Here is a 26369-nt window from a genome sequence, read left to right on the forward strand (position 1 = left end):
GAACGTTTTTATGCCACACCTAAAATATTTCTAATTTATAATTAGATGCATGTTTATGTTAATCAGATGTCATTTTCTACACATTAGCAATAACCTCAGGACAGCTTTTCATGTGGTAATAGGAGCACACTCACTTTCAGACCTAATACCTGACTCTGTCTGATATAGTAAGGGACAGTGAGCACTTTCTGAAATAATACTTTTCATTTTTCCCAAGCTACACAAAGAAGAGGAAACATGATTCAATGGAGTTGGGAAATAGCACAAGGGTAAAAGAATTTATATTTCTGGGACTTACTCAGTCCCAAGACCTGAGCTTAGTCTTATTTCTTTCTTTGTGTTTGGTGTACATGATAACTCTTCTGGGAAACCTACTCATCGTGGTCACTGTGACCTGTGAGTCCCGCCTTCACACCCCCATGTACTTCCTGCTCCACAATCTAGCCGTGCTTGACATCTGCTTCTCCTCCATCACTGCTCCCAAGGTTCTCATAGACCTTCTGTCGAAAATAAAGACCATCTCCTATACAAGCTGCATGACACAGATGTTCTTCTTCCACCTTCTCGGTGGGGCAGACATTTTTTTTCTCTCTGTCATGGCCTTTGATCGCTACATGGCCATCTCCAAGACTCTACACTACGTGACCATCATGAGTAGGGGGCGATGCACTACCCTCATTGTGGCCTCCTGGGTGGGGGGCTTTGTCCACTCCATTGTGCAGATTTCCCTGTTGCTGCCCCTCCCCTTCTGTGGACCCAATGTTCTTGACACTTTCTACTGTGATGTCCCCCAGGTCCTCAAACTCACCTGTACAGACACCTTTGCACTTGAGCTCCTGATGATTTCCAACAATGGCTTAGTCACTACCCTGTGGTTTATATTCCTGCTTGTTTCCTACGAAGTCATCTTGATGATGCTGAGGTCTCACACTGGGGAGGGAAGGAGGAAAGCTATCTCCACCTGCACCTCCCACATGATCGTAGTGACTCTGCACTTTGTGCCCTGTATCTATGTCTATGCCCGGCCCTTCAAAGCCCTCCCCACAGATAAAGCCATTTCTGTCACCTTCACTGTCATCTCCCCACTGTTGAACCCTCTGATCTACACTCTGAGGAACCAGGAGATGAAGTCAGCCATGAGGAGACTGAGGAGAAGACTCATGCCTTTCATGATGGAATAGTGTAAGAATCTTCAACCTATTCATCACCAAGGACTCCTTCGATTATTTTTTCTATAGAGTCATATTTATATACTTGAATATATTGTCAATAAATCAACTATACTGGCTAGATAACAATTTATTTTCCTATTTAAGTTAATAGATTACTAATGACTCAAGCTTCTGGTAAGCATGAAGTGATTAGTATTATAAGATTGAACTGATTGTGTATTTTTATTCGAGGACAACTACATGGCAGGTAAAGAAATTGATTGAATCCTTTTTCAAGAGGCAAGTTAGGGGCGCCTGGGTGGCTCAGTGGGTTAAGCCTCTGCCTTCCACTCAGGTCATGATCTCAGGGTCCTGGGATCCAGCCCTGCATCCGGCTCTCTGCTCAGCAGGGAGCCTGCTTCCCCCTCCTCCTCTGCCTGCCTCTGCCTATGTGTGATCACTCTCTCTCTCTGTCAAATAAATAAAGTCTTTTAAAAAATAATAAAATAAAACAAAAACTATTTTTAGAAAAGAGGTAAGTTAATAGAAGCCTAGACATGAGTGATTTGCTCAAGATCTTATATCAAGTAAATTGTAGAGATCAGTCTTCAGACACCTAATCTATTGCTCTTCCTTCACATGACTGCAATGTGTTAATTACCAGAACTGTCTATACCAAACTATAATCCTGTTCCAGGAAAGATCTTATGATCAGTGCTTCTGTATGACACATATATGGATACATATGGCCTATCACAGAGTAAGAAATTTTCTCAGCCCAGTTAAACTCCATATGGGCTCCTGACCTTCTGAGAACCTCAACAGTACATAATGGTGGTCCTCCTAGATTCCTATCAGTAATGAAGAACTTGGGAAGCTTTCCCCTTATGTCCTAAAAGGATTTATCTCATGCCGAACCAGACATGCCAGATTCACATTCTCAAGATAAATTTAGACAAAGGCAGAACCTCAGGGATCCTACATGAAAAACAACCCATTTTCACTATTGAAAAACTGATTTTCCAGTCTCAGATTAGCTTCACCTTGGAGGATTTTTGTTCTTGCCCCCAGGAAGGAAGAGAGGAGGTGTTAAAGAAGGTAAAATTCTAATCTGTCTGTTTTTCAATCTGTTGGTGTTTGGGGGAAAGTGGTACAGGTTAGTGTTTTATCTGGAAAAGCCTGGTAAAGAAGTAAAGTAAAAAGTAAGTATTGTGACCTGGATCCAATGTTTATCTCTGCTATCCATCAGCTGTGTGATCTTGAGCAAATTATCTTGTCTCTCCATAGGTTATATTTCACTATACAAAGATACTTATATTATGCATCTCATGGAGTCACTGGTAAGGTTAAAAGGAGATGACATGTGTGAAACATACAATACCTAGCAGATAGTAAATGTTCAGTGCAAGGCAAATGTCATTCTCAATGTCACCCTTACTGCTCTGCCTAACACACTTTCAACCTCCCATTAGCCTGTTACACTCTTCTCTTATATGGCCCATATTCCTCATTATTAGGGGGGGAAAAAAACCCTGATGGGATAAAAAACAAAGGGATGTACATTGAATTCAAAGCATCTATCATCTTAAAATTTCTGGCTTTCTGTCACCACAATAGCTTAAATAGACACTCTACAGCTGATAATTTACAAGGCTGGAGAGTTTCAGATCAAAAGAAGATAATGAGCCAAAGATAAACCTTAGCTTTGAAAGTGAGATAAGGGACCAGACCAAAAAGTCAGAGTCAGTAGGACAGAAAAGAGCCGGAGGAGAGTTAGCCAAAGGGAGTTGAGTGTTGAGGACAGACTTCAGTTTTATCTGTCATCATCTGGGCTGGCCCCATAAGCATTCACTAACTAACTGGCTCAATTGCTTGCCATTTCCTGTCACCTGATCAATCAATTCTAACTTTTCACAATATTAACCTACATCCTCTAGCATGAAAATTCCAAGAATAATTCCTACTGGTCAAGTCACATTCATAGTCCTGCTCCATTACTCAGGTAGCTCTGTTCTCAACAGCCCTTAGGCTTTTCCTTATGAAACTGCCTATAAAAGATACATACCACAAGCCACTTTATAGTCCATTTCATGCAAATGTGTCCTTTCCTTTCCATCTTATCTCTGGTGACTCACTCAAATCAGATTGTTATCACTATGTCAGAATTGGATGGCACCAAAGATATATGGGGTCTGATCATTGTATTGCAGAAGCATAATCCCCAAGGGCAAGAACCCAGAAACCGCTGCCACACCATTGCTCCTGACACCTCCTCAAACCATGTCAAAATGTACAGCATAACCTGATCAGTAATTCAGAGGAAGGGGAAAGCGATAGCATTTGATTACACGAACATACGTCATTTATCTGAATGACATCAAATCACAGCTTGGACTGCAGGTTTTCCATTTAAATCAGTTTTTATTATTTCTTAAGTTCTACCACTAAGAACCATAGAAAATTTAACAGACTCTGGGCGTACATATAGCTTTCAAATTACCCTTTCTTGCATTGTTCCCTGAATCAAACACGTTAGTGATAAACATCTCTGGGTACCCATGAACCGAATAATATAAAATGATGTTGAAGTAATTAAACTGATGAGTATCAAGAGCTGTCACTGTGCTACCTCCCTAGGTGTTAAGTGAACTAGGAACTTCAGACATGTAGTAGATTAAGTAATCGCATGGGGTGGGGTGAGGGCGTGCCCTTGGCTGGCTCAGTTGGCAGAGCATGTGACTCTTGACTTTGGACTCGTGAGTTTGAACCCCACATTGGGTGTAGAGATTATTGTTCTTAAAAAATAAAGTAATCATACAGGGGCAATGTACATATTGTATTAAACAGAAACTGCACAGATAAATCTACACCGTCCAGTCTCTGAGAGTTGCCCTATCAGTAGCCACAGGGCCTTGATTTTTCTATGGATGCTCTTTCACTTAAGTTTCATTTCCCAGCTGATTGCAAGCAAACGGATTTTGGTCAGGAGGAAGACTGCACGGTTCTTGGTGTGGCTGAACACAATGCTATCTTCTTGAGCCAAAGAGGATAATGCTTCCTCCAGAGAAAAGAGCACGTCCTGAACGTGTACTGGGACCTCGGCATTATGTGTGAGATGGGGGCAGAGAAGAGATGAGGGAGAGGAGAAGGGCTTGGTGACATTTTAATGACTCCCACAGGAACTCCACAGAATTGGCCACTAAGCTTTCCTTGTTCATAACCAACAATATTCCCTTTGCTCATTCCTATATTGGGCTTGTGGCTGAGGGACTAATCGAGGGAGCTGAGAAACTGTAAGGCAAAGTTGAAGAGTCAGTAGGATGTGATTCCCTGAGGCTGCCTTTTCCCATCTGAAGGAAGAAAATAACAAAACCACTAACCTTGAGGTAGGCTTTGCATTAAACATAGAATTTCCCCAGAACCTACTTCTTCTAAGATGCAGTTGGAGCATCGTAAGAGAATCAATTTCCCACTTGGAGACTGAAGTCAGTTAGTACTGGTATGTGTTAACTTCTGAAACTGAAAAGCTGTCAGTGTTGATTTTTCAGAAACATGGCAATTGTATAAGGATGTTCCTATTGAAACCAAAATTCTAATGAAGCAAATCACTCTTGGGAGAAGGGAAAGTGGGGCTTACAGAATACAAGAAGAAGGTGAGTTGGCTTCAGGGATGGGACATATTCTGCTTGGTGGAATGTTGAGGTTCCAAGTGTTGAAGGTAGTTGAGTGCTAATATCCCAGCTCTCAGGAGGGTGACTGCCATGGAGAAACAGCTCCAAATCAATATTCTTGAATTCAGTGTATGTTTCTTGGCTGGGAATGGAAGTTTGGGGGTTTTGAGTAAGGTGTTTTAATGGCTAGCTTATCTACGCCCTCATGTACTAATGAATATGACTCATGCTCTTAAAACTTCTGGAGATTCAATTAAGAGTAGAGGCTTTTCAGTATTGGGAAAAAGAAAACTGTGACATGAGAGCTTTAACTCCATGTAGAGATTGGGGCAGCCTTTATCCAGTGGGAAGCTGGGGTACGAAGGTGACCCTCTAGCTACAGACTCTGTCCAACATATGTGATGACAAGCTTGTTTCCTAAGGATGGTCCCCTTCGAGGTTATTTCTGAGAAATTCTTGTGCTCTGTATCTCGACCTTGCAAAAAAACATAAGACTTATTTCTTTGTCCATTCCCCTTCCCCACTCTGTATTATGCATGTGTTTCAATCCGATGTGCACAATCTAATGCTCTCAAAGTATCCTTCCCAGTCTTCGTAAAAAGACAGCATCCATTAGAACCCACCAGAGCCATTAGTTCCAAGAGGAATTTATATTTAAGGTGATGCTACTCAGATCTCACTTCTGCACCTTGCCCTGGAGCACAGCATGTAGTTGATGAAGGAGCCTCCAAGACGGCAAAGTCTGCTCTTTCAAACTCTGCTTTTGTCCCCTAGTCACTCTGATATCCTCTCACAGGAGAGGATGTGTGGTCTCCTAACACCCATGTACTACTTTCACTTGATTTGGAAAGATTATTTTTTCTTTGCAGCATTTTCTGGGAAGGGCTGATCAACACTGGGAAGAAGTAGAGTTGCCCTAGGTTAATAGCATCAGTCTTTGCAATAAAACAAATCTTAGTTTAAGCCATGGCTCTCCCAGCTGTGAGACCTTGAGCAATTTACTTAACCTTTCTGTGCCTCAGTGTCCTCACTTGCAAAATCAAGATAATATCTATTTCATGTGGATACTATAGGTTTTGGAAGAGATAAAATGATGCAGTTGGTATAGCATATAAGAATCACTCCATACATGTTCACTAAAAGCAAGCAAAAAATAGGGTCACCTGGGTGGCTCAGTTGGTTAAGCATCTGCCTTTAGCTCAGGTCATGATCCCAGGATTCTGGGATTGAGCTCCACATCAGGCTCCACATCAAGCCCCACATTAGGCTCCCTGCTCAGTGGGAAGCCTGCTTCTCCCTCTCACTCTGCCACTCTCCCTGCTTGTGAACTCTCTCTGTCAAATAATTAAGTAAAATCTTTATTTTAAAAAGACAGAGTAAGCAGAGTAGAGCTCCATTATTCTGCTCATATTTCCATAATGCTGAGACCTTGAAAGTTGCACGGACCCTCATCACCCCAACCACCGCCACCCTTCCCTGCCCACAGAGCTTGATATCCAGAAGACCGCCTTTCCAACTGGGGATTGGTTTTTTAACATGAATACCTCTACTTACAATTGCATACAAAAATAAATGTAATGGTGTTTATAAGCAGCTATGTGATACAGTATTCTGAATTATTTGAGCAAAAAAAGAATATTACCAAAGAAGAGATTGCACATTAAATTTGCCCCAAAATGTTGGAGTTTTGGGCTTTGAACCAACAGCAAGATGAGCCGCTCTCAGACAAGCCTCCGCAGGTGGACCAGGCATGTGTAAGGAAGAAGCCGTCACCCAAGGCTGGTGACACAGAGTAGCGGCTAGCAGAATCAACTTCCCCAACCGCTTCCAAAACGGACATATAATCTCACCCACTCCTTAGAAAGATCCTTCATATGAGGTAGGTCTTATTGTCCTCGTGTTGCTGATGAACTATAATGGTGCAGGCTAAGAACTAACGCTAAGCCATGCCCTGTGAATCTCATGTTTACCATGAGCTCGGGACTGTTAGTAAGTAACTTGCCAAATTTGGGTCATGCCAGCTAGGAAGTGGCAAAACCCAAATGGCTAAGCACTCCAGCTGATCCACCCAGGTGTATCCCAAATGCAAGTGTGGGGCAATTCTGTTCATCTGGACTGGTAGACAGGGTTTACAAGCATTATGTATGTGCCCAAATGGGGCTGGTTTTTGTGTATATCTGCCTTGATTTTGTACCTCCTTCTGTCCACTGATTCCACAAGCTACAACACTCTTACTGTTTTCACTGTAAACTTCTTAAAGAAAGGATAGATGTTTGAGTCACCTTTCCCTCAAAAATGTCATCTCAGTGGTGCCTGGGTGGCTCAGGTGATTAAGCATCTGACTCTTGATTTTGGCTCAGGTTATGATCTCAGTGTGGTGAGATCGAGGCCCATGACAGGCTCTGCACTGGTCGTGCTTAAGATTCCCCTTCTCCTTCTCCCTCTACCCCTCCCCCCATCACTCGTGTGCATGCACACTCTCTCTCTTTTAAAAAAAAATGATCTGACTGTCATCATAATGCTTAATTTTCTATGCCAACTTGAAGGCTACGGGGTACCCAGATTATTATTTCTGGGTTTATCTGTGAGAGTGTTTCCAGATGAGATTAGTTTTTGAGTGGGTGGACTTGGTAGAGTAGATGAATTGCCCTTCCCAGCTAAGGTGGACATCTCCCAATTCTTTGGGGACTTGAATGGTTTGACAAAAAGTGGAGGAAGAAGAGATTCTCACCCTTTCTCCTGCCTCACTACTTGAGTCAGAACATCTCATCTCATCATTTATACCATTGGTTCCCTATTTTTCAGGCCATCAGACTAGGGCTGATTCATACCAATAGCTTTCCTGGGTCTGCAGCTTCTAGACAGCAGACCGTGGGACTTCTCAGCCTCCATACTAGTGTGAGCCAATACTTCATAATAATTCTCCTTTTGTGTGTGTGTGTGTGTGTGTATGTAGGCACATATATGTGCATTATATACACATAATTTTTTAAGATTTTATTTATTTATTTGACAGAGAGAGAGAAAGAGCATGAGCAGGTGGCATAGCAGGCAGAGGGGCAGGCAGAGGGAGAGGGAGAAGCAGACTCCCTGCTGAGCAGGAAGCCCAATGCAGGGCTCCATCCCAGGACCCTGGGATCATGACCTGAGCCAAAGGCAGACGCTTAGCCAACTGTACATATTATGTTATATGTACATATGTATAAATTAGAAGAATCCTAATACCGTCATGGAAATGGTATATAAGGAATAAAATAAAGAAAATGGATATGGTAAAGAAAAACAGGAGCGAAAAAGAAGGGAGGGAGGGAGAGGACATGAGGCATAGAAAATTCAGGCTTATTGCAGTGGTTTCTGGAGCAAAAGATTTGAAACCTGTTAACTTATCATTCCAGTATCCAAAAGAAATATTCTAGAGTGGATTGCTGTCATCCATTAAAATATGCTTCTGCTGTCCAGATTGATCAGACTCCTGAAATGATTTCTCCACCTTCTAGCTATGGTGAGTATATGGTGAGGGGAATTCTTAATTCTGGAATCCTGGAGACCTGAAGTCTCTTGCAGTCATTATTCTGAACATTTATTCTTGTCACTCCATGTCGTTACTAAACCCCCAAGACAGGGAGACTGAGCTGAATTGGAACAAATGATAATGGAATGGGGAGGGAGCTCTTATCTTATGTTTCTATGGGAGCAAAAAAGAGAGTACTGCGTGGGGAACCGTGGTCAGTTAAGGATTTTTTTTCCCTAAGATTAGAGGAGCAAAATGAAAAAAATGCAGAAATGAAAACTAGAATCAGAGAAAGAACTACAGGGCAGCCTACATAATACAAGGATTTGGGAGGCCCTTACATCTCTAAGTGAGAGAAAAATAAGAAGGCAACCCTCAGTTTGTACCTGGTAAAGGCTACAACTGCAAAACTCTAAAAGTAACTATTGTGAAAGTGAGTGGTCCATTTAATGTCATTTTCAATGAAATTCATTCCTTAAGTATGAGATTAAAATGTTATAATCACCATAGGATTATTATGTTTTACATTTCATGGAAATATGATGTACATACATACAGAAAATGCCCATCCATGAATGTACAGCTGTATGAATTTTCACACATGTTGAATACACCTTTATAATAATCACCCTTATCAAGAAACAGAACATTATCAGCACTTTAGAACCTCCCTCACATTTCCTTTCATTTTGTATCTTTTTTATCCTTTTTGCGAACAAAATAAGAGAGTGTGCGTTCCTTTGTGCCTGGATAATCTGGCTCCACATTATAAACATAACAAGGTTCGTTTATACCATTACACACAGCGTAGATCATTCCCACTGATGTCTTGTGTGGATTTAACACAATTTATCTTTCCTACTGTTGGTGGGTGTTTGTGTCTTTCTCCAGTTTGAAGCAATTACAAATAGTGCTGCTGTGAACATTGTAGGATATGTCCTGTGTTGCATGTGACGTGCATACAGACTTCCTAGGAGTGGAAGAGATGTTCTTAGGTACCTATCTCCATCCTATGAGATACGTATACAGCATGAGCAGATAGACCCTGACCATAGAGTGGCTGTGCCAATTTTACACACCCTTCTGAACTGTAGGAGTGCTCCAGGTCCACATCTTCACCATCACCTGCCATTTCTGATCGTTTTCCATTTAGCCATGTCGGTGTGTAGGTAGTAGTTTCTTCCTGCAATTTTAATTTGCATTTTCCTGATAACTAATCAAGTTTAACTGGCAGTTGGATATTCTCGTTTGAGCAGTTCTGGTTCATGCCTTTGCCATTTTCTGATCCAGTTGTCATCTTTTTCCCCCCCTGCTTTGTAGACTTTTTTTTATATATTCTGGACATGATTTTTTTTCAGATATACATATTGTAAATACATCATCCCATCTGTAGATTATCTTTTAATTGTTGTGATAGTGTATTTGTGAACAAAATTCTTCATGTAGTCAAATTTATGCTTATTTTTCATTATTTTAAGTGTCAGATTGTATTGTAAAAGTACAATTGAGTAAGTTCACAGACCTGTTACCTGTATTTCAGTGACCATTGTGATAGAACCCATCAGCTTGGATGACGCAAGTCAAAAACCCAGATAATCTTCCACCTACTGGTGGCATGCTGAATTGCAGGCACAACACAGGCATAGAAAAAGAGCTTCCTCCCAAGGAAAACACCAAGAGCCAAGAGAGAGAAAAGACAACAGTAGATGTTATAACACATTCCTTAACTGCTTTGTTATTTCTTCCAAACATATTCTTGAAAAGGATCTGTGACCCAATGGATCAGGGGAATTATACCAGAGTGAAAGAATTTATTTTCCTGGGTATTACCCAGTCTCGAGAACTGAGCTGGGTCTTGTTTGTCTTCTTGTTTATAGTGTATATGACAACTCTGCTGGGAAACCTCCTCATCATGGTCACTGTGACCTGTGAGGCTCACCTTCACACCCCCATGTACTTCCTGCTCCGCAATCTCTCTATCTTGGACATCTGCTTTTCCTCCATCACTGCTCCCAAGGTCCTAGTGGATCTTCTATCAAAGAGAAAAACCATCTCCTTCAATGGCTGTGTCACTCAAATGTTCTTCTTCCACCTTCTGGGAGGAGCAGATGTTTTTTCTCTCTCTGTCATGGCTTTTGATCGCTACATAGCTATCTCAAGACCCCTTCACTATATGACTATCATGAGTAGGGGACGATGTACTAGCCTGGTGCTGGCCTCCTGGGTGGGGGGCTTTGTCCACTCCATTGTGCAGATTTCTCTGTTGCTTCCCCTCCCCTTCTGTGGACCAAATGTTCTTGACACTTTCTATTGTGATGTCCCTCAGGTCCTCAAACTTGCCTGCACTGACACCTTCACTCTGGAGCTCCTGATGATTTCCAATAATGGATTGGTCAGTTGGTTTATTTTCTTCTTTCTCCTCATATCTTATACAGTCATCCTGGCTATGCTGAGGTCTCACGCTGGGGAGGGGAGGAGGAAAGCCATCTCCACCTGCACCTCCCACATCACTGTGGTGACCCTGCATTTTGTGCCCTGTATCTATGTCTATGCCCGGCCCTTCGCTGCCCTCCCCACAGATAAAGCCATTTCTGTCACCTTCACTGTCATCTCCCCTTTGCTCAATCCAATGATCTACACCCTCAGGAATCAGGAAATGAAGTCAGCCATGAGGAAACTAAAGAAACGACTAGGGCATTCAGAAAGGATTTAAGTTCTGTAAGAATGAGATAGCCCCCAAAGGTAAGTATAGACATTAAACCTCACTTTCTCAAAATGGGAAGAGATCACTTTAATGCCAAAAACAAAGGGGTATCTATGGATATCAGGGAGTCCTCAAAGAAGTGGATTCTTTAGTATAGTATGTGCTAAGGACCTCTAGGTGACACTGCTTTAAGGTGAAGCTCATTCATCACTTCCATTACTCACCTTCAATTATTCATTCTGCAAATATTTTACAGAGCACACATTATGTGCTTGCAAGTACTAGGATTCAGATTGCTGAAAAAAGATTAAATATAGTCACATTCCTAGAGCCATATCCCAAAATGCATTAATGAAGAGATGAACAAAGTGCTGTGGAAATATTGCAGACACTTTACCTGAGAGTTTCAAAAGGCATTTTCTAGTGAGTAGACCTTTTCAAGGGGAAAAGACAGAAAAACACAACCCAAGAAAAGAAACCAGTATTACCAATGGGGAGAGACCATTATAAAAATATACCACGTTTGTGCAACGGTGAGCTCAATGTAGCCATGAAGTAGTGCACTTGTGAAGTGAGAATACCACTAGTGGACATTTACGAGGAATGTCAGGAAGGTAGAACTCCATTTGTGGTCCCTTAAGTGATGCAAATCCATGATTTCTATTGGGAAAAGAGGATCCTCAAATCACTTCAAGGCCACGGTTTCTTCCGAGATAGTGGGAAGCATTCATCAAGAAATAACAGAGATGGGTAAAGGCTGTAGACAGCTTACCTGGATCTGGGCAAGGCTTAAGCAAATAGAGTTGCTAAGCACTCCCCAGGTGAAAAAAACGGACTCCTCATTGTATAGTAGGATTATCCCAATCACAGATGAGTCAAGCCCAAATTCCTTATTGTTTCTGCACATAGGGAACCCACAACTTTTTAACACTTCCCATTCAATCCATTAAAAGGTAAAGAAAGGGTCATAAAAAGCATGAAGGCTTAATCACTGAAACTGGGAATTTGCTAGTCTTTGTAATGAAAGGGATGAGAAGGATACTGGAGAAGGTTTACCTAACAATCCAACTGATGTTTTGCTGGGATTATTTTACTAGACTATGTCTTTCTTCCTAATAAAGCTCAAGCCACAGAAGCTGGCACTCGTCTGTTAGAGTAGATAAAATGCTGTGACAAAAACATCCAAAACCAAAATACTTAATACCTGGAGTAAAAATTTATTTGATGCTCATGGCACAGGCCAATGCTGGTCTTTAGAAAGAGCTGTTCCATGCATCATTTAGAGAGACAGGCTTCTTCCACCTTGGACTCCACCTTTCCCAAGAGCCTAAGAATCTCTCCCCATTATCCAGAAAATGCAGAAAGGAAGAGAGGATTAAGAATCCCCTTAATCTGAAGAGGTGGGGGGGGGCACTGGGGTGGCTCAGTTTGTTGGGTGTCCAACTGTTGGTTTCAGCTGGGGTTGTGATCTCAGGGTCATGAGATTGAACCCTGGATGGGGCTCCATGCTCAGCAGGGAATCTGCTTCTCCTTTCCTTCTCCTTCTGCCCCTCTCCCCACTCGTGGGCATGCATGCTCTCTCTCTCTTTCTCTCTCTCTCTCTCAAATAAATAAATAAATCCTTAAAAAATGTTGTAAAGAATTGTGGGGAGAGAGGAAGGGTCATTATTGGCCAGTCCTTAGAGTGGTACTATCCACTTCTGATTACATTCCATTGACCAGCCCTTGGTCATATAATCCCATTTCACTGCAAGGGAATCTGGAGAATGTAATCTAGCTCTATTCCTAGAAAGAAAAGGAGAACATGAAAAATGGTGAACTCTAATGATCTCTTCCACACCTATTATTCTGTGCTAAGAAATCACAAATGGATTAGATCACAAAGACTGGACTTTGTCTCTAAGAGGATTCTCTTAATGTGTAGATGTGCTGGAAGTACTGCTGGACCCTTGGAATATACAGAGAACCAAACCAAAATGGAGGAAATTTGGGGAAAGGAAATTTAATTTAAAGGAAGGGGAAGGTAATCAAGGTAAAGGTAATCCTGGAAATTAGAGTGACAGTAAACTGAAATATCTGGTCCCAAAAGCTAAAACACTGGAGTAAATTGCCCAGAGAAGATTGGCCTACTAGACACCCTTAGAGAAGACAACCTTCACTTAACCCTACAGTTGCCATCGGCTAATTGTAAACAAACATTTATTAATACATTAGAAGCTCCTACAGAGATGATTGTCTTTTTCTTTGTTGATTGTCCTTTTCTATTGTCTGTTCTGTTCTTACTGCTCAAAAATATCCTGAATTATTTTTCAATATTAGACCCACTTCTCCAAGCATTAAAATTCCAATAAAGACATAAATTTGTCTTAGGCTAGATTCATCTTCAGACCAAATGACCATATACTACCTGGTTCCATCTTTTCTCTGGCATCACTGTTCTACAGATCGTAGGTACTTTTCACAATGATGCCTCTTTTTTATTTTCCACCTCTATGTTGACTTCACCTTAAGCAAAACCTTTGTGACTGGGTAGATTTTTAAGTAACCAAAGATGTGTACAATCAGACTTTATGTTCCCCAGTACAAGATACTACAAATGATAGCAACCCAGCAAAATGTGCCCATGAAGCTCCACTTGGACTGTTTAGACATGCAAAACAACCTGATCAAACACAGTGGGGAAAAGCAATTGAATTCATGAAAGCACCATTAAATTTACTTCTCTTGCGATATGACATCACATAATTACTTGGATTAATCTATATTTTTCTCCAGGTAGAGCCGTAACCTTAGGTAACTATTACAAATAAACTGATTCTAGCTTATCCTACACAGGTTACATATGCTTGGTCCTACCATCTGTGACTTTTTTTCTATGCAAGGAAGGTTGATTTTAAATTCCCACGGTATTTTTTAAGCAAGTAAACATATCAATATATGCAAACCAGCTAGTTTAGGAGTGATCTTGTCATCCTGGATTTCTCTGAGAAACTCAAACTCTTTCAATTTTGAAAGAGTTCTCAACATAGCTCTTATTCATTAAAGAAGACTTTCAGTTCAGCACTGGGTTAGTGACCTCTTACTCCATAACATATTACCCCAAAACTTAGTGGCTTAAAACAACACAGTTTGTGTGTGTTGGGAACCAGGCAAGGCTTAGCTAAATCTTCTGCTTCAGGGTCTCTCACAAGGTGATAGTCAATGTGTCAGCAGGGAACTATTGTCTCATTTCAAGGTTCACTGGGGAAGGATCTACTTCCAAGCTCACTCATAGGATTGCTGGCCAGAACCATGAGCTATTGGGATGAGGGCCTCAGTTCCCTATAGGCTGTTGGCTGGAGCCCATCCTCAGGTCGTTTCCATGTGGACCCCTCCAGCATGGCAGCCTACTTCATCAGCGTGAACAATCAAGGCAAAAGAGTGTGCAGTAGGATAGAAGTCAGTCTTTTTTTTTTAATATTTTATTTATTTATTTGACAGAGATGACAAGTAGGCAGACAGGCAGGCAGAGAGAGAGGAAGAAGCAGGCTCCCCACGGAGCAGAGAGACTGATGTGGGGCTCAATCCCAGGACCCTGGGATCATGACCTGAGCTGAAGGCAGAGGCTTTAACCCACTGAGCTACCCAGGCACCCCTAGAAGTCAGTCTTTTATAGCCTAATTTTGAAAGTGACATCCTATCACTTTTGCTGTACTCTATTCATTAGAAGCAAGTCACTAAATTCCCTCCACACACAAGAGGAGGGGACTGTACAAAAGCATGAATATCAGGGCCAGGACTGGCAAATTCTAGAAGTAAATTATGAAAAACTATTGAAAATTATGAAAGAAACCTAAAAATTAATTTATTCAGAAAAGGTTACAAGAGACAAAAGAAAATGGGTAGTGAGGAATGTCAGAGGTGATTCAGAGCTACTGAGCCCTTGGGACAAGCAGATAATACTGCCAGCTACAGCAATAGAAGAATTTATTTATTAATAACAATGATCAGATCAAATGAGCAGATCAGATCAACTTTTTAATTTTTTAAATTTTTTTTGTTTATTTATTTAAGTAATCTCTACACCCAATGCAAGGCTCAAACTCATGACTCCAAGAGCAAGAGTCACATACTCCTCTGACTGAGCCAGCCAGGCACCCCTCAGATCAACTTTTTAAAAACATTTTATTTTTAAGTACTCTCTACAACCAGCATGGGGCTTGAACTCACAACCCCAAGATCAAGAGTCACAGGAGCTACCAATTCAACGAGCCAGTCACCCCTACTGTAGACATTTTCAGTTGGAGGTATGCAATGTCCAAGTGAGACCATCCATAGATCTATAGTGAGAGACAAGGTTTCAAAAATGATATAGGGAATGAGATGAGAAGCAAATTGCAACTTTCTGCTTTTAGGACCTCTGGAATCATAGGGCCCAGAACATGGTAGATGCTCAATAAATATTTTGCAATTGGATATTTGATGAATGAATAGTACCAACATATCTTTTATTTGCTTATATCCCCTCTTCATATGAGAAGTTTGGTGGAAAACAAGGAGAAATGCATTTCCCAATCTTTATGATGCTTCTGATGTATATCAATAGGACAACAAGCAAACCATCGGCCTAGAAAGAAAAAAATTGGAATGAGTTGGGAAAAAATTGGGGGAAATTGGGCTGAAATACACTCTACTGGGAATTCTGTTCATTTTCCCTGAGTTCCTACCTCTTAAGGAGGCGGACTCCTGTTTGTCCCATGTGAGCCCTTCAGGCAAAGATATTTGGGCTCTAAGCCCAAGGTCTAGGAGGATTCATCTCCTCCCCTACATTAGGAAAGCTGCAAAACCAAAGTGTGTCCTCCACTGCATGAGTTCTTAATAACACTCCAGGGAGCTTCGTCCCAAAAGGAAAATCTGGCTATTTGAGTTAGCAGCCACATCCAACAATAATTCCCTTTGGTGAGCTTCTGCCGGTTCTGGGGCTGAGACCAGTACTCATGTCAGGGGCACCACAAGGCAGCATGATAGGACTGTGGTAGTACCAAACAGAGATGATTCTTGGAGCTGCCCTTTGCCTCTGACAGGAAGAAAGAAGATCCTGACCCAACCAACCCTCAGATGCATATCTGCCTTAAAGGAGAATATTCCTTGACAGTTAGTGTCTCCTAAGGTCAGTGTATGCAGCCGAATGGCCAGCTCTACTTCTAACAGGTAAGGATTCAAGTTTGGGACCTTTAATGAGGTCATTTCATTTTGAGGTGTGCTCATGTGTCTGTGCATATGGGGCCATGCCCCAGCAGTTTTGAAATGTCACTGTGAATTACAAAAGTGTTTTGAATATTAACAATGCTCCTGTATATTCTATTATGTATATTAAAGCTAGAAACCATAGTGATGATGAGAAGAGGAACACATTCTTTGATACAAGGAAGGTGGCTTGGAGAGCATACAGAGAAATCAGTTGTAAAGAGATGGAAAGGGGGGCAGCAATGTGTGCTAGACAGTGGGGCTGGGGTTTCCCCCAAGCTGGGGATTCCATGCCACTCAGTAAGCCTGATTTATTAAGGTGGCTCTACCCAGACAAGATTCTGAAGAAGAACTTTGGGATCTTGAGTTTGTTCTTGCCAAAAACAAAAACAAAATCCAACGTATAAATGACACTTGTCTGTTTTCTTTCTTCTTTTTTGTTCCAAGCAGACATATCCATACACTGGGGCTCCCTGTCATCCTCCCTTTCTCCATGTGTTAGGTTCCTAGTTCCACATCCCTTTTGTGCACAGAGGAGCACCTTTTGGTGTTCAGAAGAGCACGTTTGGAGTATTTCTTGATGATTTTGATGACTTGGTCATGCTCATGAATAACATCTGCACAGAACCTCATGCATGTGGGTTTCAAAGCCCATTCTCTCAACAGCTACGACCAACTGCCCCTGAGAATTCTTGACATGAGCAATTTTTCTTGCCACCACCAGTCAGCTTATAGTTAAATATCAAGAAACAATCTGAAGTTAATTGGGATTATTAACTGTTGGTAGGCAATGGGCAGAACATACAGTCTTGACTAGTCATAAGGTAATTGAGGCTATATTATTTAGAATAATTCAGCATTAAAGCTCCAAAGGCCTAGAAATTACCCAGATCAATGGGTCCACTTAATATTGTTCTGTGCTGTGCAGACCTCGCCTACTTTCAAAAGGACTTAAGGCAGCAAATACTCCCATTTCATTGATGATAGGACTGACCTTCCTGGAGTTCACTGCCTTTAAGGATTCCACTGTCGATCCGTGAAGGCAACTGGAGCTCCTGTTCCCAACCTGGTGTCCTTCCTCTGCACCACATTACTCCATGCCATAGTTCAAAATAAAACAAAATCCTCTGTGCTTTCTCTAAAACACTACATGTTTTACATGTTTACACTCAAAAAAATCATTTTATTTTTAAGATTTTTTAAAAAATCTTTACTCTGAAGAAGATGTCTGGCCCTTTTAAAAACAAAAAAGATTTGAAGGCAATGAAATTCTCTGAGAGTTACTGATGGGTCAATAGATCGTTGGCAGAAAGCCTAGAAAATGAGTGTTTGTGGCTTGGGCTTCAAAGGAAAGAGAACGGAAAGTTAGTGAAGGAGCAGCTCTGTTCTGAAGAGAAAATGAGAGAGAAAGTCCAGTGAGAGCAGAGAGCCCCATCCCGCACAGCAGGCCTGGCCTGGCGTCAGTGTGGACAGAATACTGAGGGAAGGAGCACAACGCAGTGTCAGACCTGAATATTAGTTTAAGTGATGACAAGGACCAGTAAGTACTTGGAGCTGGGGAAAAAAGTGAGTTCCATCTTCATTTGCACAACGGTAACAGCAGGCATTCTGGACAGGAATGAGCAAAAGGAGAGGGTCGGGGAAGAGAATGATGGCAAGGGGCTGGTCAGCATCTGTGAGACTAGTTCTGATCTGTCTGCTAGCCAGCAGTTAGGGAAGTCAGGATTCTGACCTCGCGTAGACAAGGAGACAGAGGCTGGTTCTTCCTGATGAGCACGTTCAAAGGAACAGTTCTCAGGTGCCTGAGAAAAACTGCATTGCAAGAAATCCATGTTCATGATTGCAAGCCCTTTTTAGTAAAGGGAGGTCAGGGCCTATATGTCCACATGTCAGCTGGAACAGACAGTAAATTCTCCTGGCAGCTCTGTGCTTTCTCAGGTAGGCGTTTTAACAGGGGGCTGGGGATATCCTGAGGACGTAGCCCTCTGCTGTCCCAGGGCCTGATAAACTTGGGTCCTGTCTTGGTGCAGAGGTTTGGGTAGAGACATTATGTGCCAAGAATTCCACAGTTCTCCAGAGCACAGGGAGTGAATGGAGATGTTCCTTATCCTAATTGTAGGGATGGCTTCACAGGTAGGGATTCGAGTTTGGGACCTTTAATGAGGTCATTTCATTTTGAGGTGTGCTCATGTGTCTGTGCATCAAATTGTGCCCCTTAAATATGTACAGTTTATTATACGCAAGTTACTCCTTAACAAAGCTGATTTTTTTTTAAGAGAGAGCGAGCTACAAAGGGCGATTTTATTGTAAGCAGTTGACAAAACTGCAAAAGCTGCCTAAAGCAGTGCTTATTGTAAATATTCACTTTATTTATTAACTAAAGTCCTTAGTTTGTATTAGGGTTCATTCTTAGTGTTGTGTGTTCTGTGGATTTGACACATGCATGGTGCCATGTATAAAAATCCCTAAAAAGCCCCTCTGCTTCACCTACTCATCCCTCCCCACCTGCACACCCCAGCTCTTGGTAACCGTTAATCTTTCTACTACAGTTTGCCTTTTCCAAAATGTCATATAGTTGGAGTCATACAGTGTATACCTTTTCAAATGGCCTTTTTTCACTTAGCAATATGCATTTAAGGTTCCTCTCTGTTCCCACGGCCTCGACAGCTCATTTCTTTTTAGAACTGAATAATACTCCATTGTATGGGACATATCTGCTTTTTAAATGCTACATTTGGTCCTCATTGTAATTATTTCAAAAAACTATCTTTCATAGGAAAAGCATAACAGCATCTCCCAAATAACGCGATAGAGAAGACGGGCTCTGGAAAATGCCAGCAGCTGCTGTGTGAAGGGACCTGTGGTCTGCAGATTAAAGAATGCAGGTTAAAGAATGAAACAAATCCATTCAAACTTCACAGCCCTATGACACAAACATGATTATACCCACTTTCACTGATGATTAAACAGAAACTCAGAGTCAGCTATGAATGAGCTACCTACTCAATTAATACAGATTCTATATTCAAATTCAGATCTACTGGTTCTAAAATCTGTGATTTTTGCACAAACCTGAAGCTTTTGCAAGTAGCGAGGTGAGAGGAAGTGCCATCCAAGTGTAGGTGATGAGAAGGGAGTGAGCCTAAGAAAAAGACATTTGTCTGGTGACCCGGGTGATAAAGTCTTTGCCAAGGGAATTATGAGGAGCAGGGACTGTAGCTATCACTTGCCAAGTCCCATGGACAAAAGAGAAGACACCAAGGAGAAGAAAAACTGAAAACAAAAGCAGCATGTGCCCGAATCGTGTTAGCAGCTGCAAACCTGTTTGTCCGGGGTGGGGGGAAAGCAAACTGGAAACTTTTTCTTAACAGTGCTGATCATCAAGTACTATCAAATTTTGCACAGACTATGCCAAATTGGAACAGTATGTTCCAATATGTGTTCCAATATATGTGGAACAGTATGAGAGAAGATTCTCTAAGCTTCCATGAGACCGTGTTTTATACTTCTCCCCTGTGTGTTTCCAACTTCCTAACAATTAGATACAGGAGTATTCATTGAAAAACAAAACTGTTCTCCTCACTTCTCAGACCACCTAGTGGCTTTTCAAGAAGGATATAGAATATGTAAAATTATGCAACTGTAAAAAATTTTAATAAGAATTTAATAGCATGCTGATTTCAGTGCTTCGATTAATTACCTCCCTTGGAAATCCACTCTTATTTTCTCCCCAGGTAGTTGAAGAAGAAAAAATATGATACAATGGAGCAGGGAAATTACACCAGAGTGAAAGAATTTATTTTTCAAGGACTGACCCAGTCCCGAGAGCTGAGTTTGCTCTTATTTCCTTTGTTATTTTTGGTGTACATGTCAACTGTGATGGGAAACGTCCTCATCATGGTCACTGTTACCTGTGAGTCCCGCCTTCACACCCCCATGTACTTCCTGCTCCGCAATCTCTCAGTCTTGGACATCTGCTTCTCCTCCATCACTGCTCCCAAGGTCCTCGTGGACCTTCTGTCAAGGACAAAGACCATCTCTTTCAATGGTTGCATCACTCAGATGTTCTTCTTCCACCTTCTCGGTGGGGCAGACATTTTTTCTCTCTCTGTCATGGCCTTTGATCGCTACATGGCCATCTCCAAGCCTCTGCACTACGTGACCATCATGAGTAGGGGGCGATGCACTGTCCTCATTGTGGCCTCCTGGGTGGGGGGCTTTGTCCACTCCATCGTGCAGATTTCCCTGTTGCTGCCCCTCCCCTTCTGTGGACCCAATGTCGTTGATGGCTTCTACTGCGATGTCCCCCAGGTCCTCAAACTCGCCTGCACCAACACCTTTGCTCTTGAGGTCTTAATGATTTCCAACAATGGTTTGATCTCTACACTATGGTTTGTCTTCCTTCTTGTGTCCTACACAGTCATCTTGATGATGCTGAGGACTCACGCTGGGGAGGGCAGAAGGAAAGCCATCTCTACCTGCACCTCCCACATCACTGTGGTGACCCTGCATTTTGTGCCCTGCATCTATGTCTATGCCCGGCCCTTCACTGCCCTCCCCATGGACAGAGCCGTCTCCATCACCTTCACGGTCATCATCCCTGTCCTGAACCCCATGATCTACACCCTGAGGAACCAGGAGATGAAGTCATCCATGAGGAGACTGAGGAGAAGACTTGGACCTTCCAAAAAAGAATAGATGCTATGAAATCTAGATTGAAAGTGAAAACTGAAAAATATTTCCTCACAACACAGTAGAAGACCATCTTGAGACCGAAGGTCTCCCTTTGTCCCTCAGCAGCATCCTTTAATAAGGGTGGCCTGAAATAATCTTTTCTGAAAGGTTTTATCTTGGTGAGATTGTTGACAACTAAGAGTCTCAGACCCATAAATCATCAGCTCTTAATGAGACTCCAAAGATTACATCACCCAAACACCTCAGGTGAGCTTTACAGGTGAGGAAATAAGGTCTGAGAGAAAGTTACCTCTCACAACCCAGGGATCAAGAGTCACATAATCTTCCCACTGAGCCAGCCAGGCACCCTAAGACTATGAAGCTGAGGTAAGTTTCATGCTTTATCAAAGTTTCCCTAGCTAATGAATGGCAGAGGCATGGCTAGATCTGAGATATCTGAGCCTCAGCTAAGTGCATGTTTCACTAGTCCTGCTGCCTCATACTGGATTTTCTAAGGTCTGAAATAAGCTCATCCATAAAAATTTCTCCTCTATTGTCGTATTACGAAAGGTGCTTGCATGTCTTCATCGGACCAAGGAGTAGATACCTTAGGCTTCAGGCCCCTCTAAGAATTTCAACATCATTTTCCAGCCATTCATTCCCAGCCAGCCCTCCAGAGAAAGGAATCCTATCCTGTGCCCATTGCTGGAATGTGCCTGACTCAAGTCCACAAGAAGCAAAGGCTGAAGAATAAATGACTTTTCATTATCTAGGCTTCCTTTTTAAGAGAACAGAAAACAATGTCATATTTGAGTTGGTCTTCTGACAACCTGTTAATTTGTCAAACATATAGATGAAATTGGTAGTTAGCTAAAATTCGGATTGCATTTGGATCTCAGTCTTATCTCCCATGCAGTCTCTGATAGATGTGTGAAGTAAGGGAAGTAAGGAGCCATTTATATAGCCTGATTCTGAGAAAAATGCAAGCTAGGGAAACCTGCTCCAAAATACAGCCAATCCCAAACATCTCTATCATGGCCTTGTGTTCCTCCCTTGGTGCTGGCCCCATATCCCTGCTCGTGGAATATTTCGTAAGTTAAACATAACTCATAGGGTTAAGTTAGATAGAATGCCACCACTTTGGAAGTTAGATATATCTCTGGATGGTCATAGCAAGCTGCTGGTGGTGATGGTGGAGAGGGGGCAGCTCTGAGTTTATCCTCAGTGGTACCTCTCAGGGGATTGGTTTATTGGACTAGTCAAAGGCACCAGGTGTCCTCCTAGAGGAGATGTAGAACAGGAAAGCTGCAGTGTGTGGATATGAGGGGTGAGTCCAAGCCCAGGCTGTCAAAGGTAGCCCAGGAGACCCAGGTACAGAAGGATGGAACATTTCTACATAGCAAAGCCTAATGCCAGATCCTTGACTCACAGGTGCTTTACTAAAGTCAGAAGATCTTTTGAAAAATCTGCATTTGCTTCTTTGGGGCTGATTATGACCTCCTGCCTAGAATTAAAACCATTCACCTCAGTTTTGACTTCAGCCTTGACTTTTATATCTAATCACTCACATATCAATAACAGCAAGAACAGTTCCAACTTCCCTTTGAACCAGAATACAGAATCATATTCTGCCCTAACCAGTATGTTCTTTGGTCAACAGTAGTAGATATTTTCTTCCTTGTAAATCATTTTTTAACATTGTTATTATTTAAGTATGATTGATATACAATGTTATATTAGTCTCAGATACACCTCATAGTGATTCCACAATTCTGTACATTAACCGCACTCACCAGAATAAGTGTACTCTCCACCTGACACCATGGAAAGTGATTACAATATTATTGACTGTATTCCCTACACTGTACTTTTCATCTCAGTGACTTATTCATTCTATAACCGGAAGTTTGTAACTCTTAATCCCCTTCACCTATTTTCTTCATCTTCTACCACCACTTACAAATCATTTTTTATTTTTAAAAAAGTCAAGATTTTCTTAAAAATTAAACTTCCTTTCCTTATACTTTTTTTAGCATTTAGTCTTTATTTTCTAAAGGCAAATAATAAATTGAGGATTCACAAGAAAAAAAATATGTTTGTGTGTGTGTGTGTCTCCTGTCTATACACATATTCGTGCTTACATATAGACTGCTCAGTACAAGAAAAAAATATATAGCATGTAGTTCATTTTAAAATACACACACACACACATACACATATTTTTATAAGACAATTAATTGATTATAGTGTTCCTAAAAGGCTATGGTACTTTATTTATTTGTTTGTTTATTTGTTTATTAAGATTTTATTTATTTGACAGACAGAGATCACAAGTAGGCAGAGAGGCAGGCAGAGAGGGAGCGGGAGGCAGGCTCCCCACTGAGCAGACAGCCCAATGCAGGGCTCGATCCCAGGACCCTGAGATCATAACCTGAGCCGAAGGCAGAGTGCCCCCTGTACTTAAATTTTTTTTAAGATTTCTTTATTTATTTAGATAATCTCTATACCCAAACTGGGACTCGCACTCACAACCCAGAGATCAAGAGTCACATACTCTTCCCACCAAGCAATCCAGGCACCCTAAGACTATGATGCTTTAGGAGCACCTGGATAGCTCAGTTGGTTAAGTGGCCAACTCTTGATTTCTGCTCAGATCATGATCTCAATCTTGAGATCAAGCCCCACGTCCAGCTCCACAATGAGCATGGATTTTGCTTGAGATTCTCTCTCTCCTTCTTCCTCTGACCCTCCCTCTGCTTGTACTCTCGCTCTAAATAAATAAACAAAATCTTAAAAAAAAAAAAAAAAAGACTAGGGTACTCTAGGGACAAGTGGTATACATTAAAATCCATTTCCCAAGAAAAAAAGTTTCTTCTCCTTGGAGGTCATAAGCATGCCTTGTTTGACAACAATCTTTCAACATACGGATTCTAATACACGATTCTTAAGTTTTTGCTAAACTGTTCAGTATCTCCCACATTGGGAAGCTGCATTTCTAAAGAGCCTCCCCTTGAATTAGGACCAGTGTCTATGAAGCAAAGTGTTCTGTAACATTTCCTTACCACTAAAGGGAGCCATTCCCTTTCCGTGATTCTCCCTTTGGCAGACAGAACTTAACCGAGATTTTTATTTCTGGAGATGAAGACTCAAAACCCTTATCACATGCATTTTCTTTCCCCCAAATTTCAGATCTTTCTTTGAGACGCAGAAACGACTTGGCACATGAACTTTTACGCAGATCAGGAGGAGCAGCTCAGTAGATGTCTCCCCGAGGGGCATCCGCAGGGCTCCACAGATCAGAGTTGGAAGCCTCTGCTAGGAGCAGCCTATGTGCTCCCCCGGGGCCAGTGGTTCCCAAACCTGGGTGAGCATAGAGTCGCCTAGCCATGTAGTTAAAATGCAAAGTCTCAGGCACCATCTCCGGGAGATTCAAGAGTTGTCATGGATACCAGGAACCACCCACTGCTGGGTGGTCCTGCTGGGAGCGGTCTTTGTCTCACCACACTCTGGGGGCCCAGCTCCGGGTCAGTGTTCTCCAAACCGCAGAAATATTAATGCGTGTGCCATCAGTAGGTCTGCACATGCATTTTTGTTGTTGTTAACGAAATTGAATCGTCTAGGGGAGAATAAAAAAAACACAGAATCCTTCAAATAATAAAAAAGCACTAATTCCCCAAACCTTTATTTTGGATATGGACTTGAGTATAGCCATCTTGATGTAAATAAAACACAGATATTAGCATGTACTTCAGTGAAAAGAGCCTGGAAACCACTGGGCAGGGACCTATTCTCTGGCTGGACTTTGTGAAGCCTCCGAGCCATCAGTTCTAGTTACCAAACCCTCAGACCCTGCTCTGGTCCCTTTTTTACTACCTCTGCCCGATGTCAGCACTCAGGGGACAGGAAGAAGCCACTACAAGGAGCCATGTTCCAAACCCTGGGGGTCCGTGGGCCTGGATAAACCAGGAGATTGCCGCAGGCTGAAAGTCCACAAAAACAGGGGATGGCAGAGCCCCCAAAGGACCAGGGCTTTCACATCCTCCTCAGCCCCGTGTGTTGAACAACCTCATGGCACGGAAAAGTCCCTTTGTAAAACCATGTGCCTTTGAGAAAGAACTGAGGTCAAAGGCAACACTTACCTTGGCTAAAGAAATGAAAATTGGCACGAAACCATTTTAAAGCAGTTATTGTTTACATTCTGTTTAATATACAACTAGTCAAGAGAGAGGTCAGCCCTGAAGACGGAAAGCTCAGAGGCAAGCTGGTTAAAAACTAACACCAATGAGTGACACCGGAAGTAACTGCAAAGAACACTGGACACCTCCCTTCACAGTGACGTCTCCTTTCTCCTCCTTTTTCTCTTCTTTCTCCTCCTCTTCCTGCCCTCCTCCTCCTCCATCTTCTTTTCCTTCTCTCTAGGCTTCCGCTGTTTCTCTCTTCCTCTCCTCCCCCTCATCTTTTCTTTGTGTCTGATTTTTTTCTATACTTTCTACCCTGCCTGCCCGCCCTGCTCACCCCTGACTCTCAGGATGAGGGGGGACTAGCGTGCTCTCCAAACTGCTAGTTCTCAAGTTACACTGGGCAGCCACTAAGTTGCTGTGCAATTCTGACTTAGTCTGTCTCACTTCTCGTTTCCCATGGATAGCCCGAAAAATGATGTAGAGCTTCTGATGCCCTGAAACCATATTCCTTCTCCTCACCCCCCACAAAGTGATTTTTTTCTTCTTAAAAATTATGACTGAAGAATCTTTTTTTTTTTTTTCTGAGTCTTTAAACACAATTGCATAGAGACCCCTTCTGTATCTGGAGGTTTGGTACACCTGTGACTCAGCCTGCTGTATCATCAGCTTCTATTGTCCAACTATCCCCCAAGAAATGGAAAAAGATCGCAAAAATTACCCACAAAATTATATTCACATAAAATTGCTATCAACCTTGGGGCACCTGGGTGGTTCAGAGGGTTAAGCATCTGTCTTCAGTTCAGGTCATGATCCCACGGTCCCGGGATTGAGCCCCTTTTGAGACTCGTGTGGGGCTTCCTGATCAATGGGGAGTCTGCTTCTCCCCCTCCCTCTACCCCTCCTGTGTGCTCTCTCTAGGTCTCAAGTAAATAAATAAATTTTTGTTTAAAAAAACTGTTATCGATATCAACCCAAAATCCAGTTTTTACTTCATTCCATCCTTCTTCCAACAAGTACTTCTTTATGTTTGTTGATTCTGTTCTCATATTGAAAGCCTGCACCGTGCTATAAACCCGACCTTTTTTGTTCATTGAGGTCTGATTTATACACAGGATATCCACCATTTTAAGGTGTATAGTTCAATGAGATTTGACTAAGATAGAAAGTCACGTAACAGCCATTAAAATCAAGATACTGAGTGTTTCCATCGCCTCAGAAAGCTGCCTCATGCTCACACTACCCTCTTCCTGC

General features: G+C 42.0%; 3 protein-coding genes across 3 annotated transcripts; all 3 read left to right on the forward strand.

Moving 5' to 3' along the window:
- Positions 1 to 245: 245 nt before the first annotated feature.
- On the forward strand, positions 246 to 1181 carry LOC116880179 (olfactory receptor 4D11). Its single transcript, XM_032879035.1, has one exon. The coding sequence runs from the start codon at positions 246 to 248 to the stop codon at positions 1179 to 1181; it is 936 nt and encodes a 311-aa protein (XP_032734926.1).
- Positions 1182 to 10110: 8929 nt separating this feature from the next.
- Positions 10111 to 11046, forward strand: LOC116880180 (olfactory receptor 4D9). The gene has a single exon (XM_032879036.1). The coding sequence runs from the start codon at positions 10111 to 10113 to the stop codon at positions 11044 to 11046; it is 936 nt and encodes a 311-aa protein (XP_032734927.1).
- Positions 11047 to 19720: 8674 nt separating this feature from the next.
- On the forward strand, positions 19721 to 21714 carry LOC116880181 (olfactory receptor 4D9-like). Its single transcript, XM_032879037.1, has one exon. It carries the CDS (start codon positions 20026 to 20028, stop codon positions 20959 to 20961), a length of 936 nt encoding a protein of 311 aa, XP_032734928.1. The 5' UTR covers positions 19721 to 20025; the 3' UTR covers positions 20962 to 21714.
- The last annotated feature ends 4655 nt before the right edge of the window (positions 21715 to 26369 follow it).

This window comes from Lontra canadensis, unplaced genomic scaffold (genome assembly GCF_010015895.1).
Source record: "Lontra canadensis isolate GAN:19392208 unplaced genomic scaffold, GSC_riverotter_1.0 scaffold66, whole genome shotgun sequence".
NCBI classification, from domain to species: Eukaryota; Metazoa; Chordata; class Mammalia; order Carnivora; family Mustelidae; genus Lontra; species Lontra canadensis.

Coding starts and splice junctions, on each gene's coding strand:
- LOC116880179 (XM_032879035.1), top strand. CDS start 246: ATGGAGTTGGGAAATAGCACAAGGGTAAAAGAATTTATATTTCTGGGA.
- LOC116880181 (XM_032879037.1), top strand. CDS start 20,026: ATGGAGCAGGGAAATTACACCAGAGTGAAAGAATTTATTTTTCAAGGA.
- LOC116880180 (XM_032879036.1), top strand. CDS start 10,111: ATGGATCAGGGGAATTATACCAGAGTGAAAGAATTTATTTTCCTGGGT.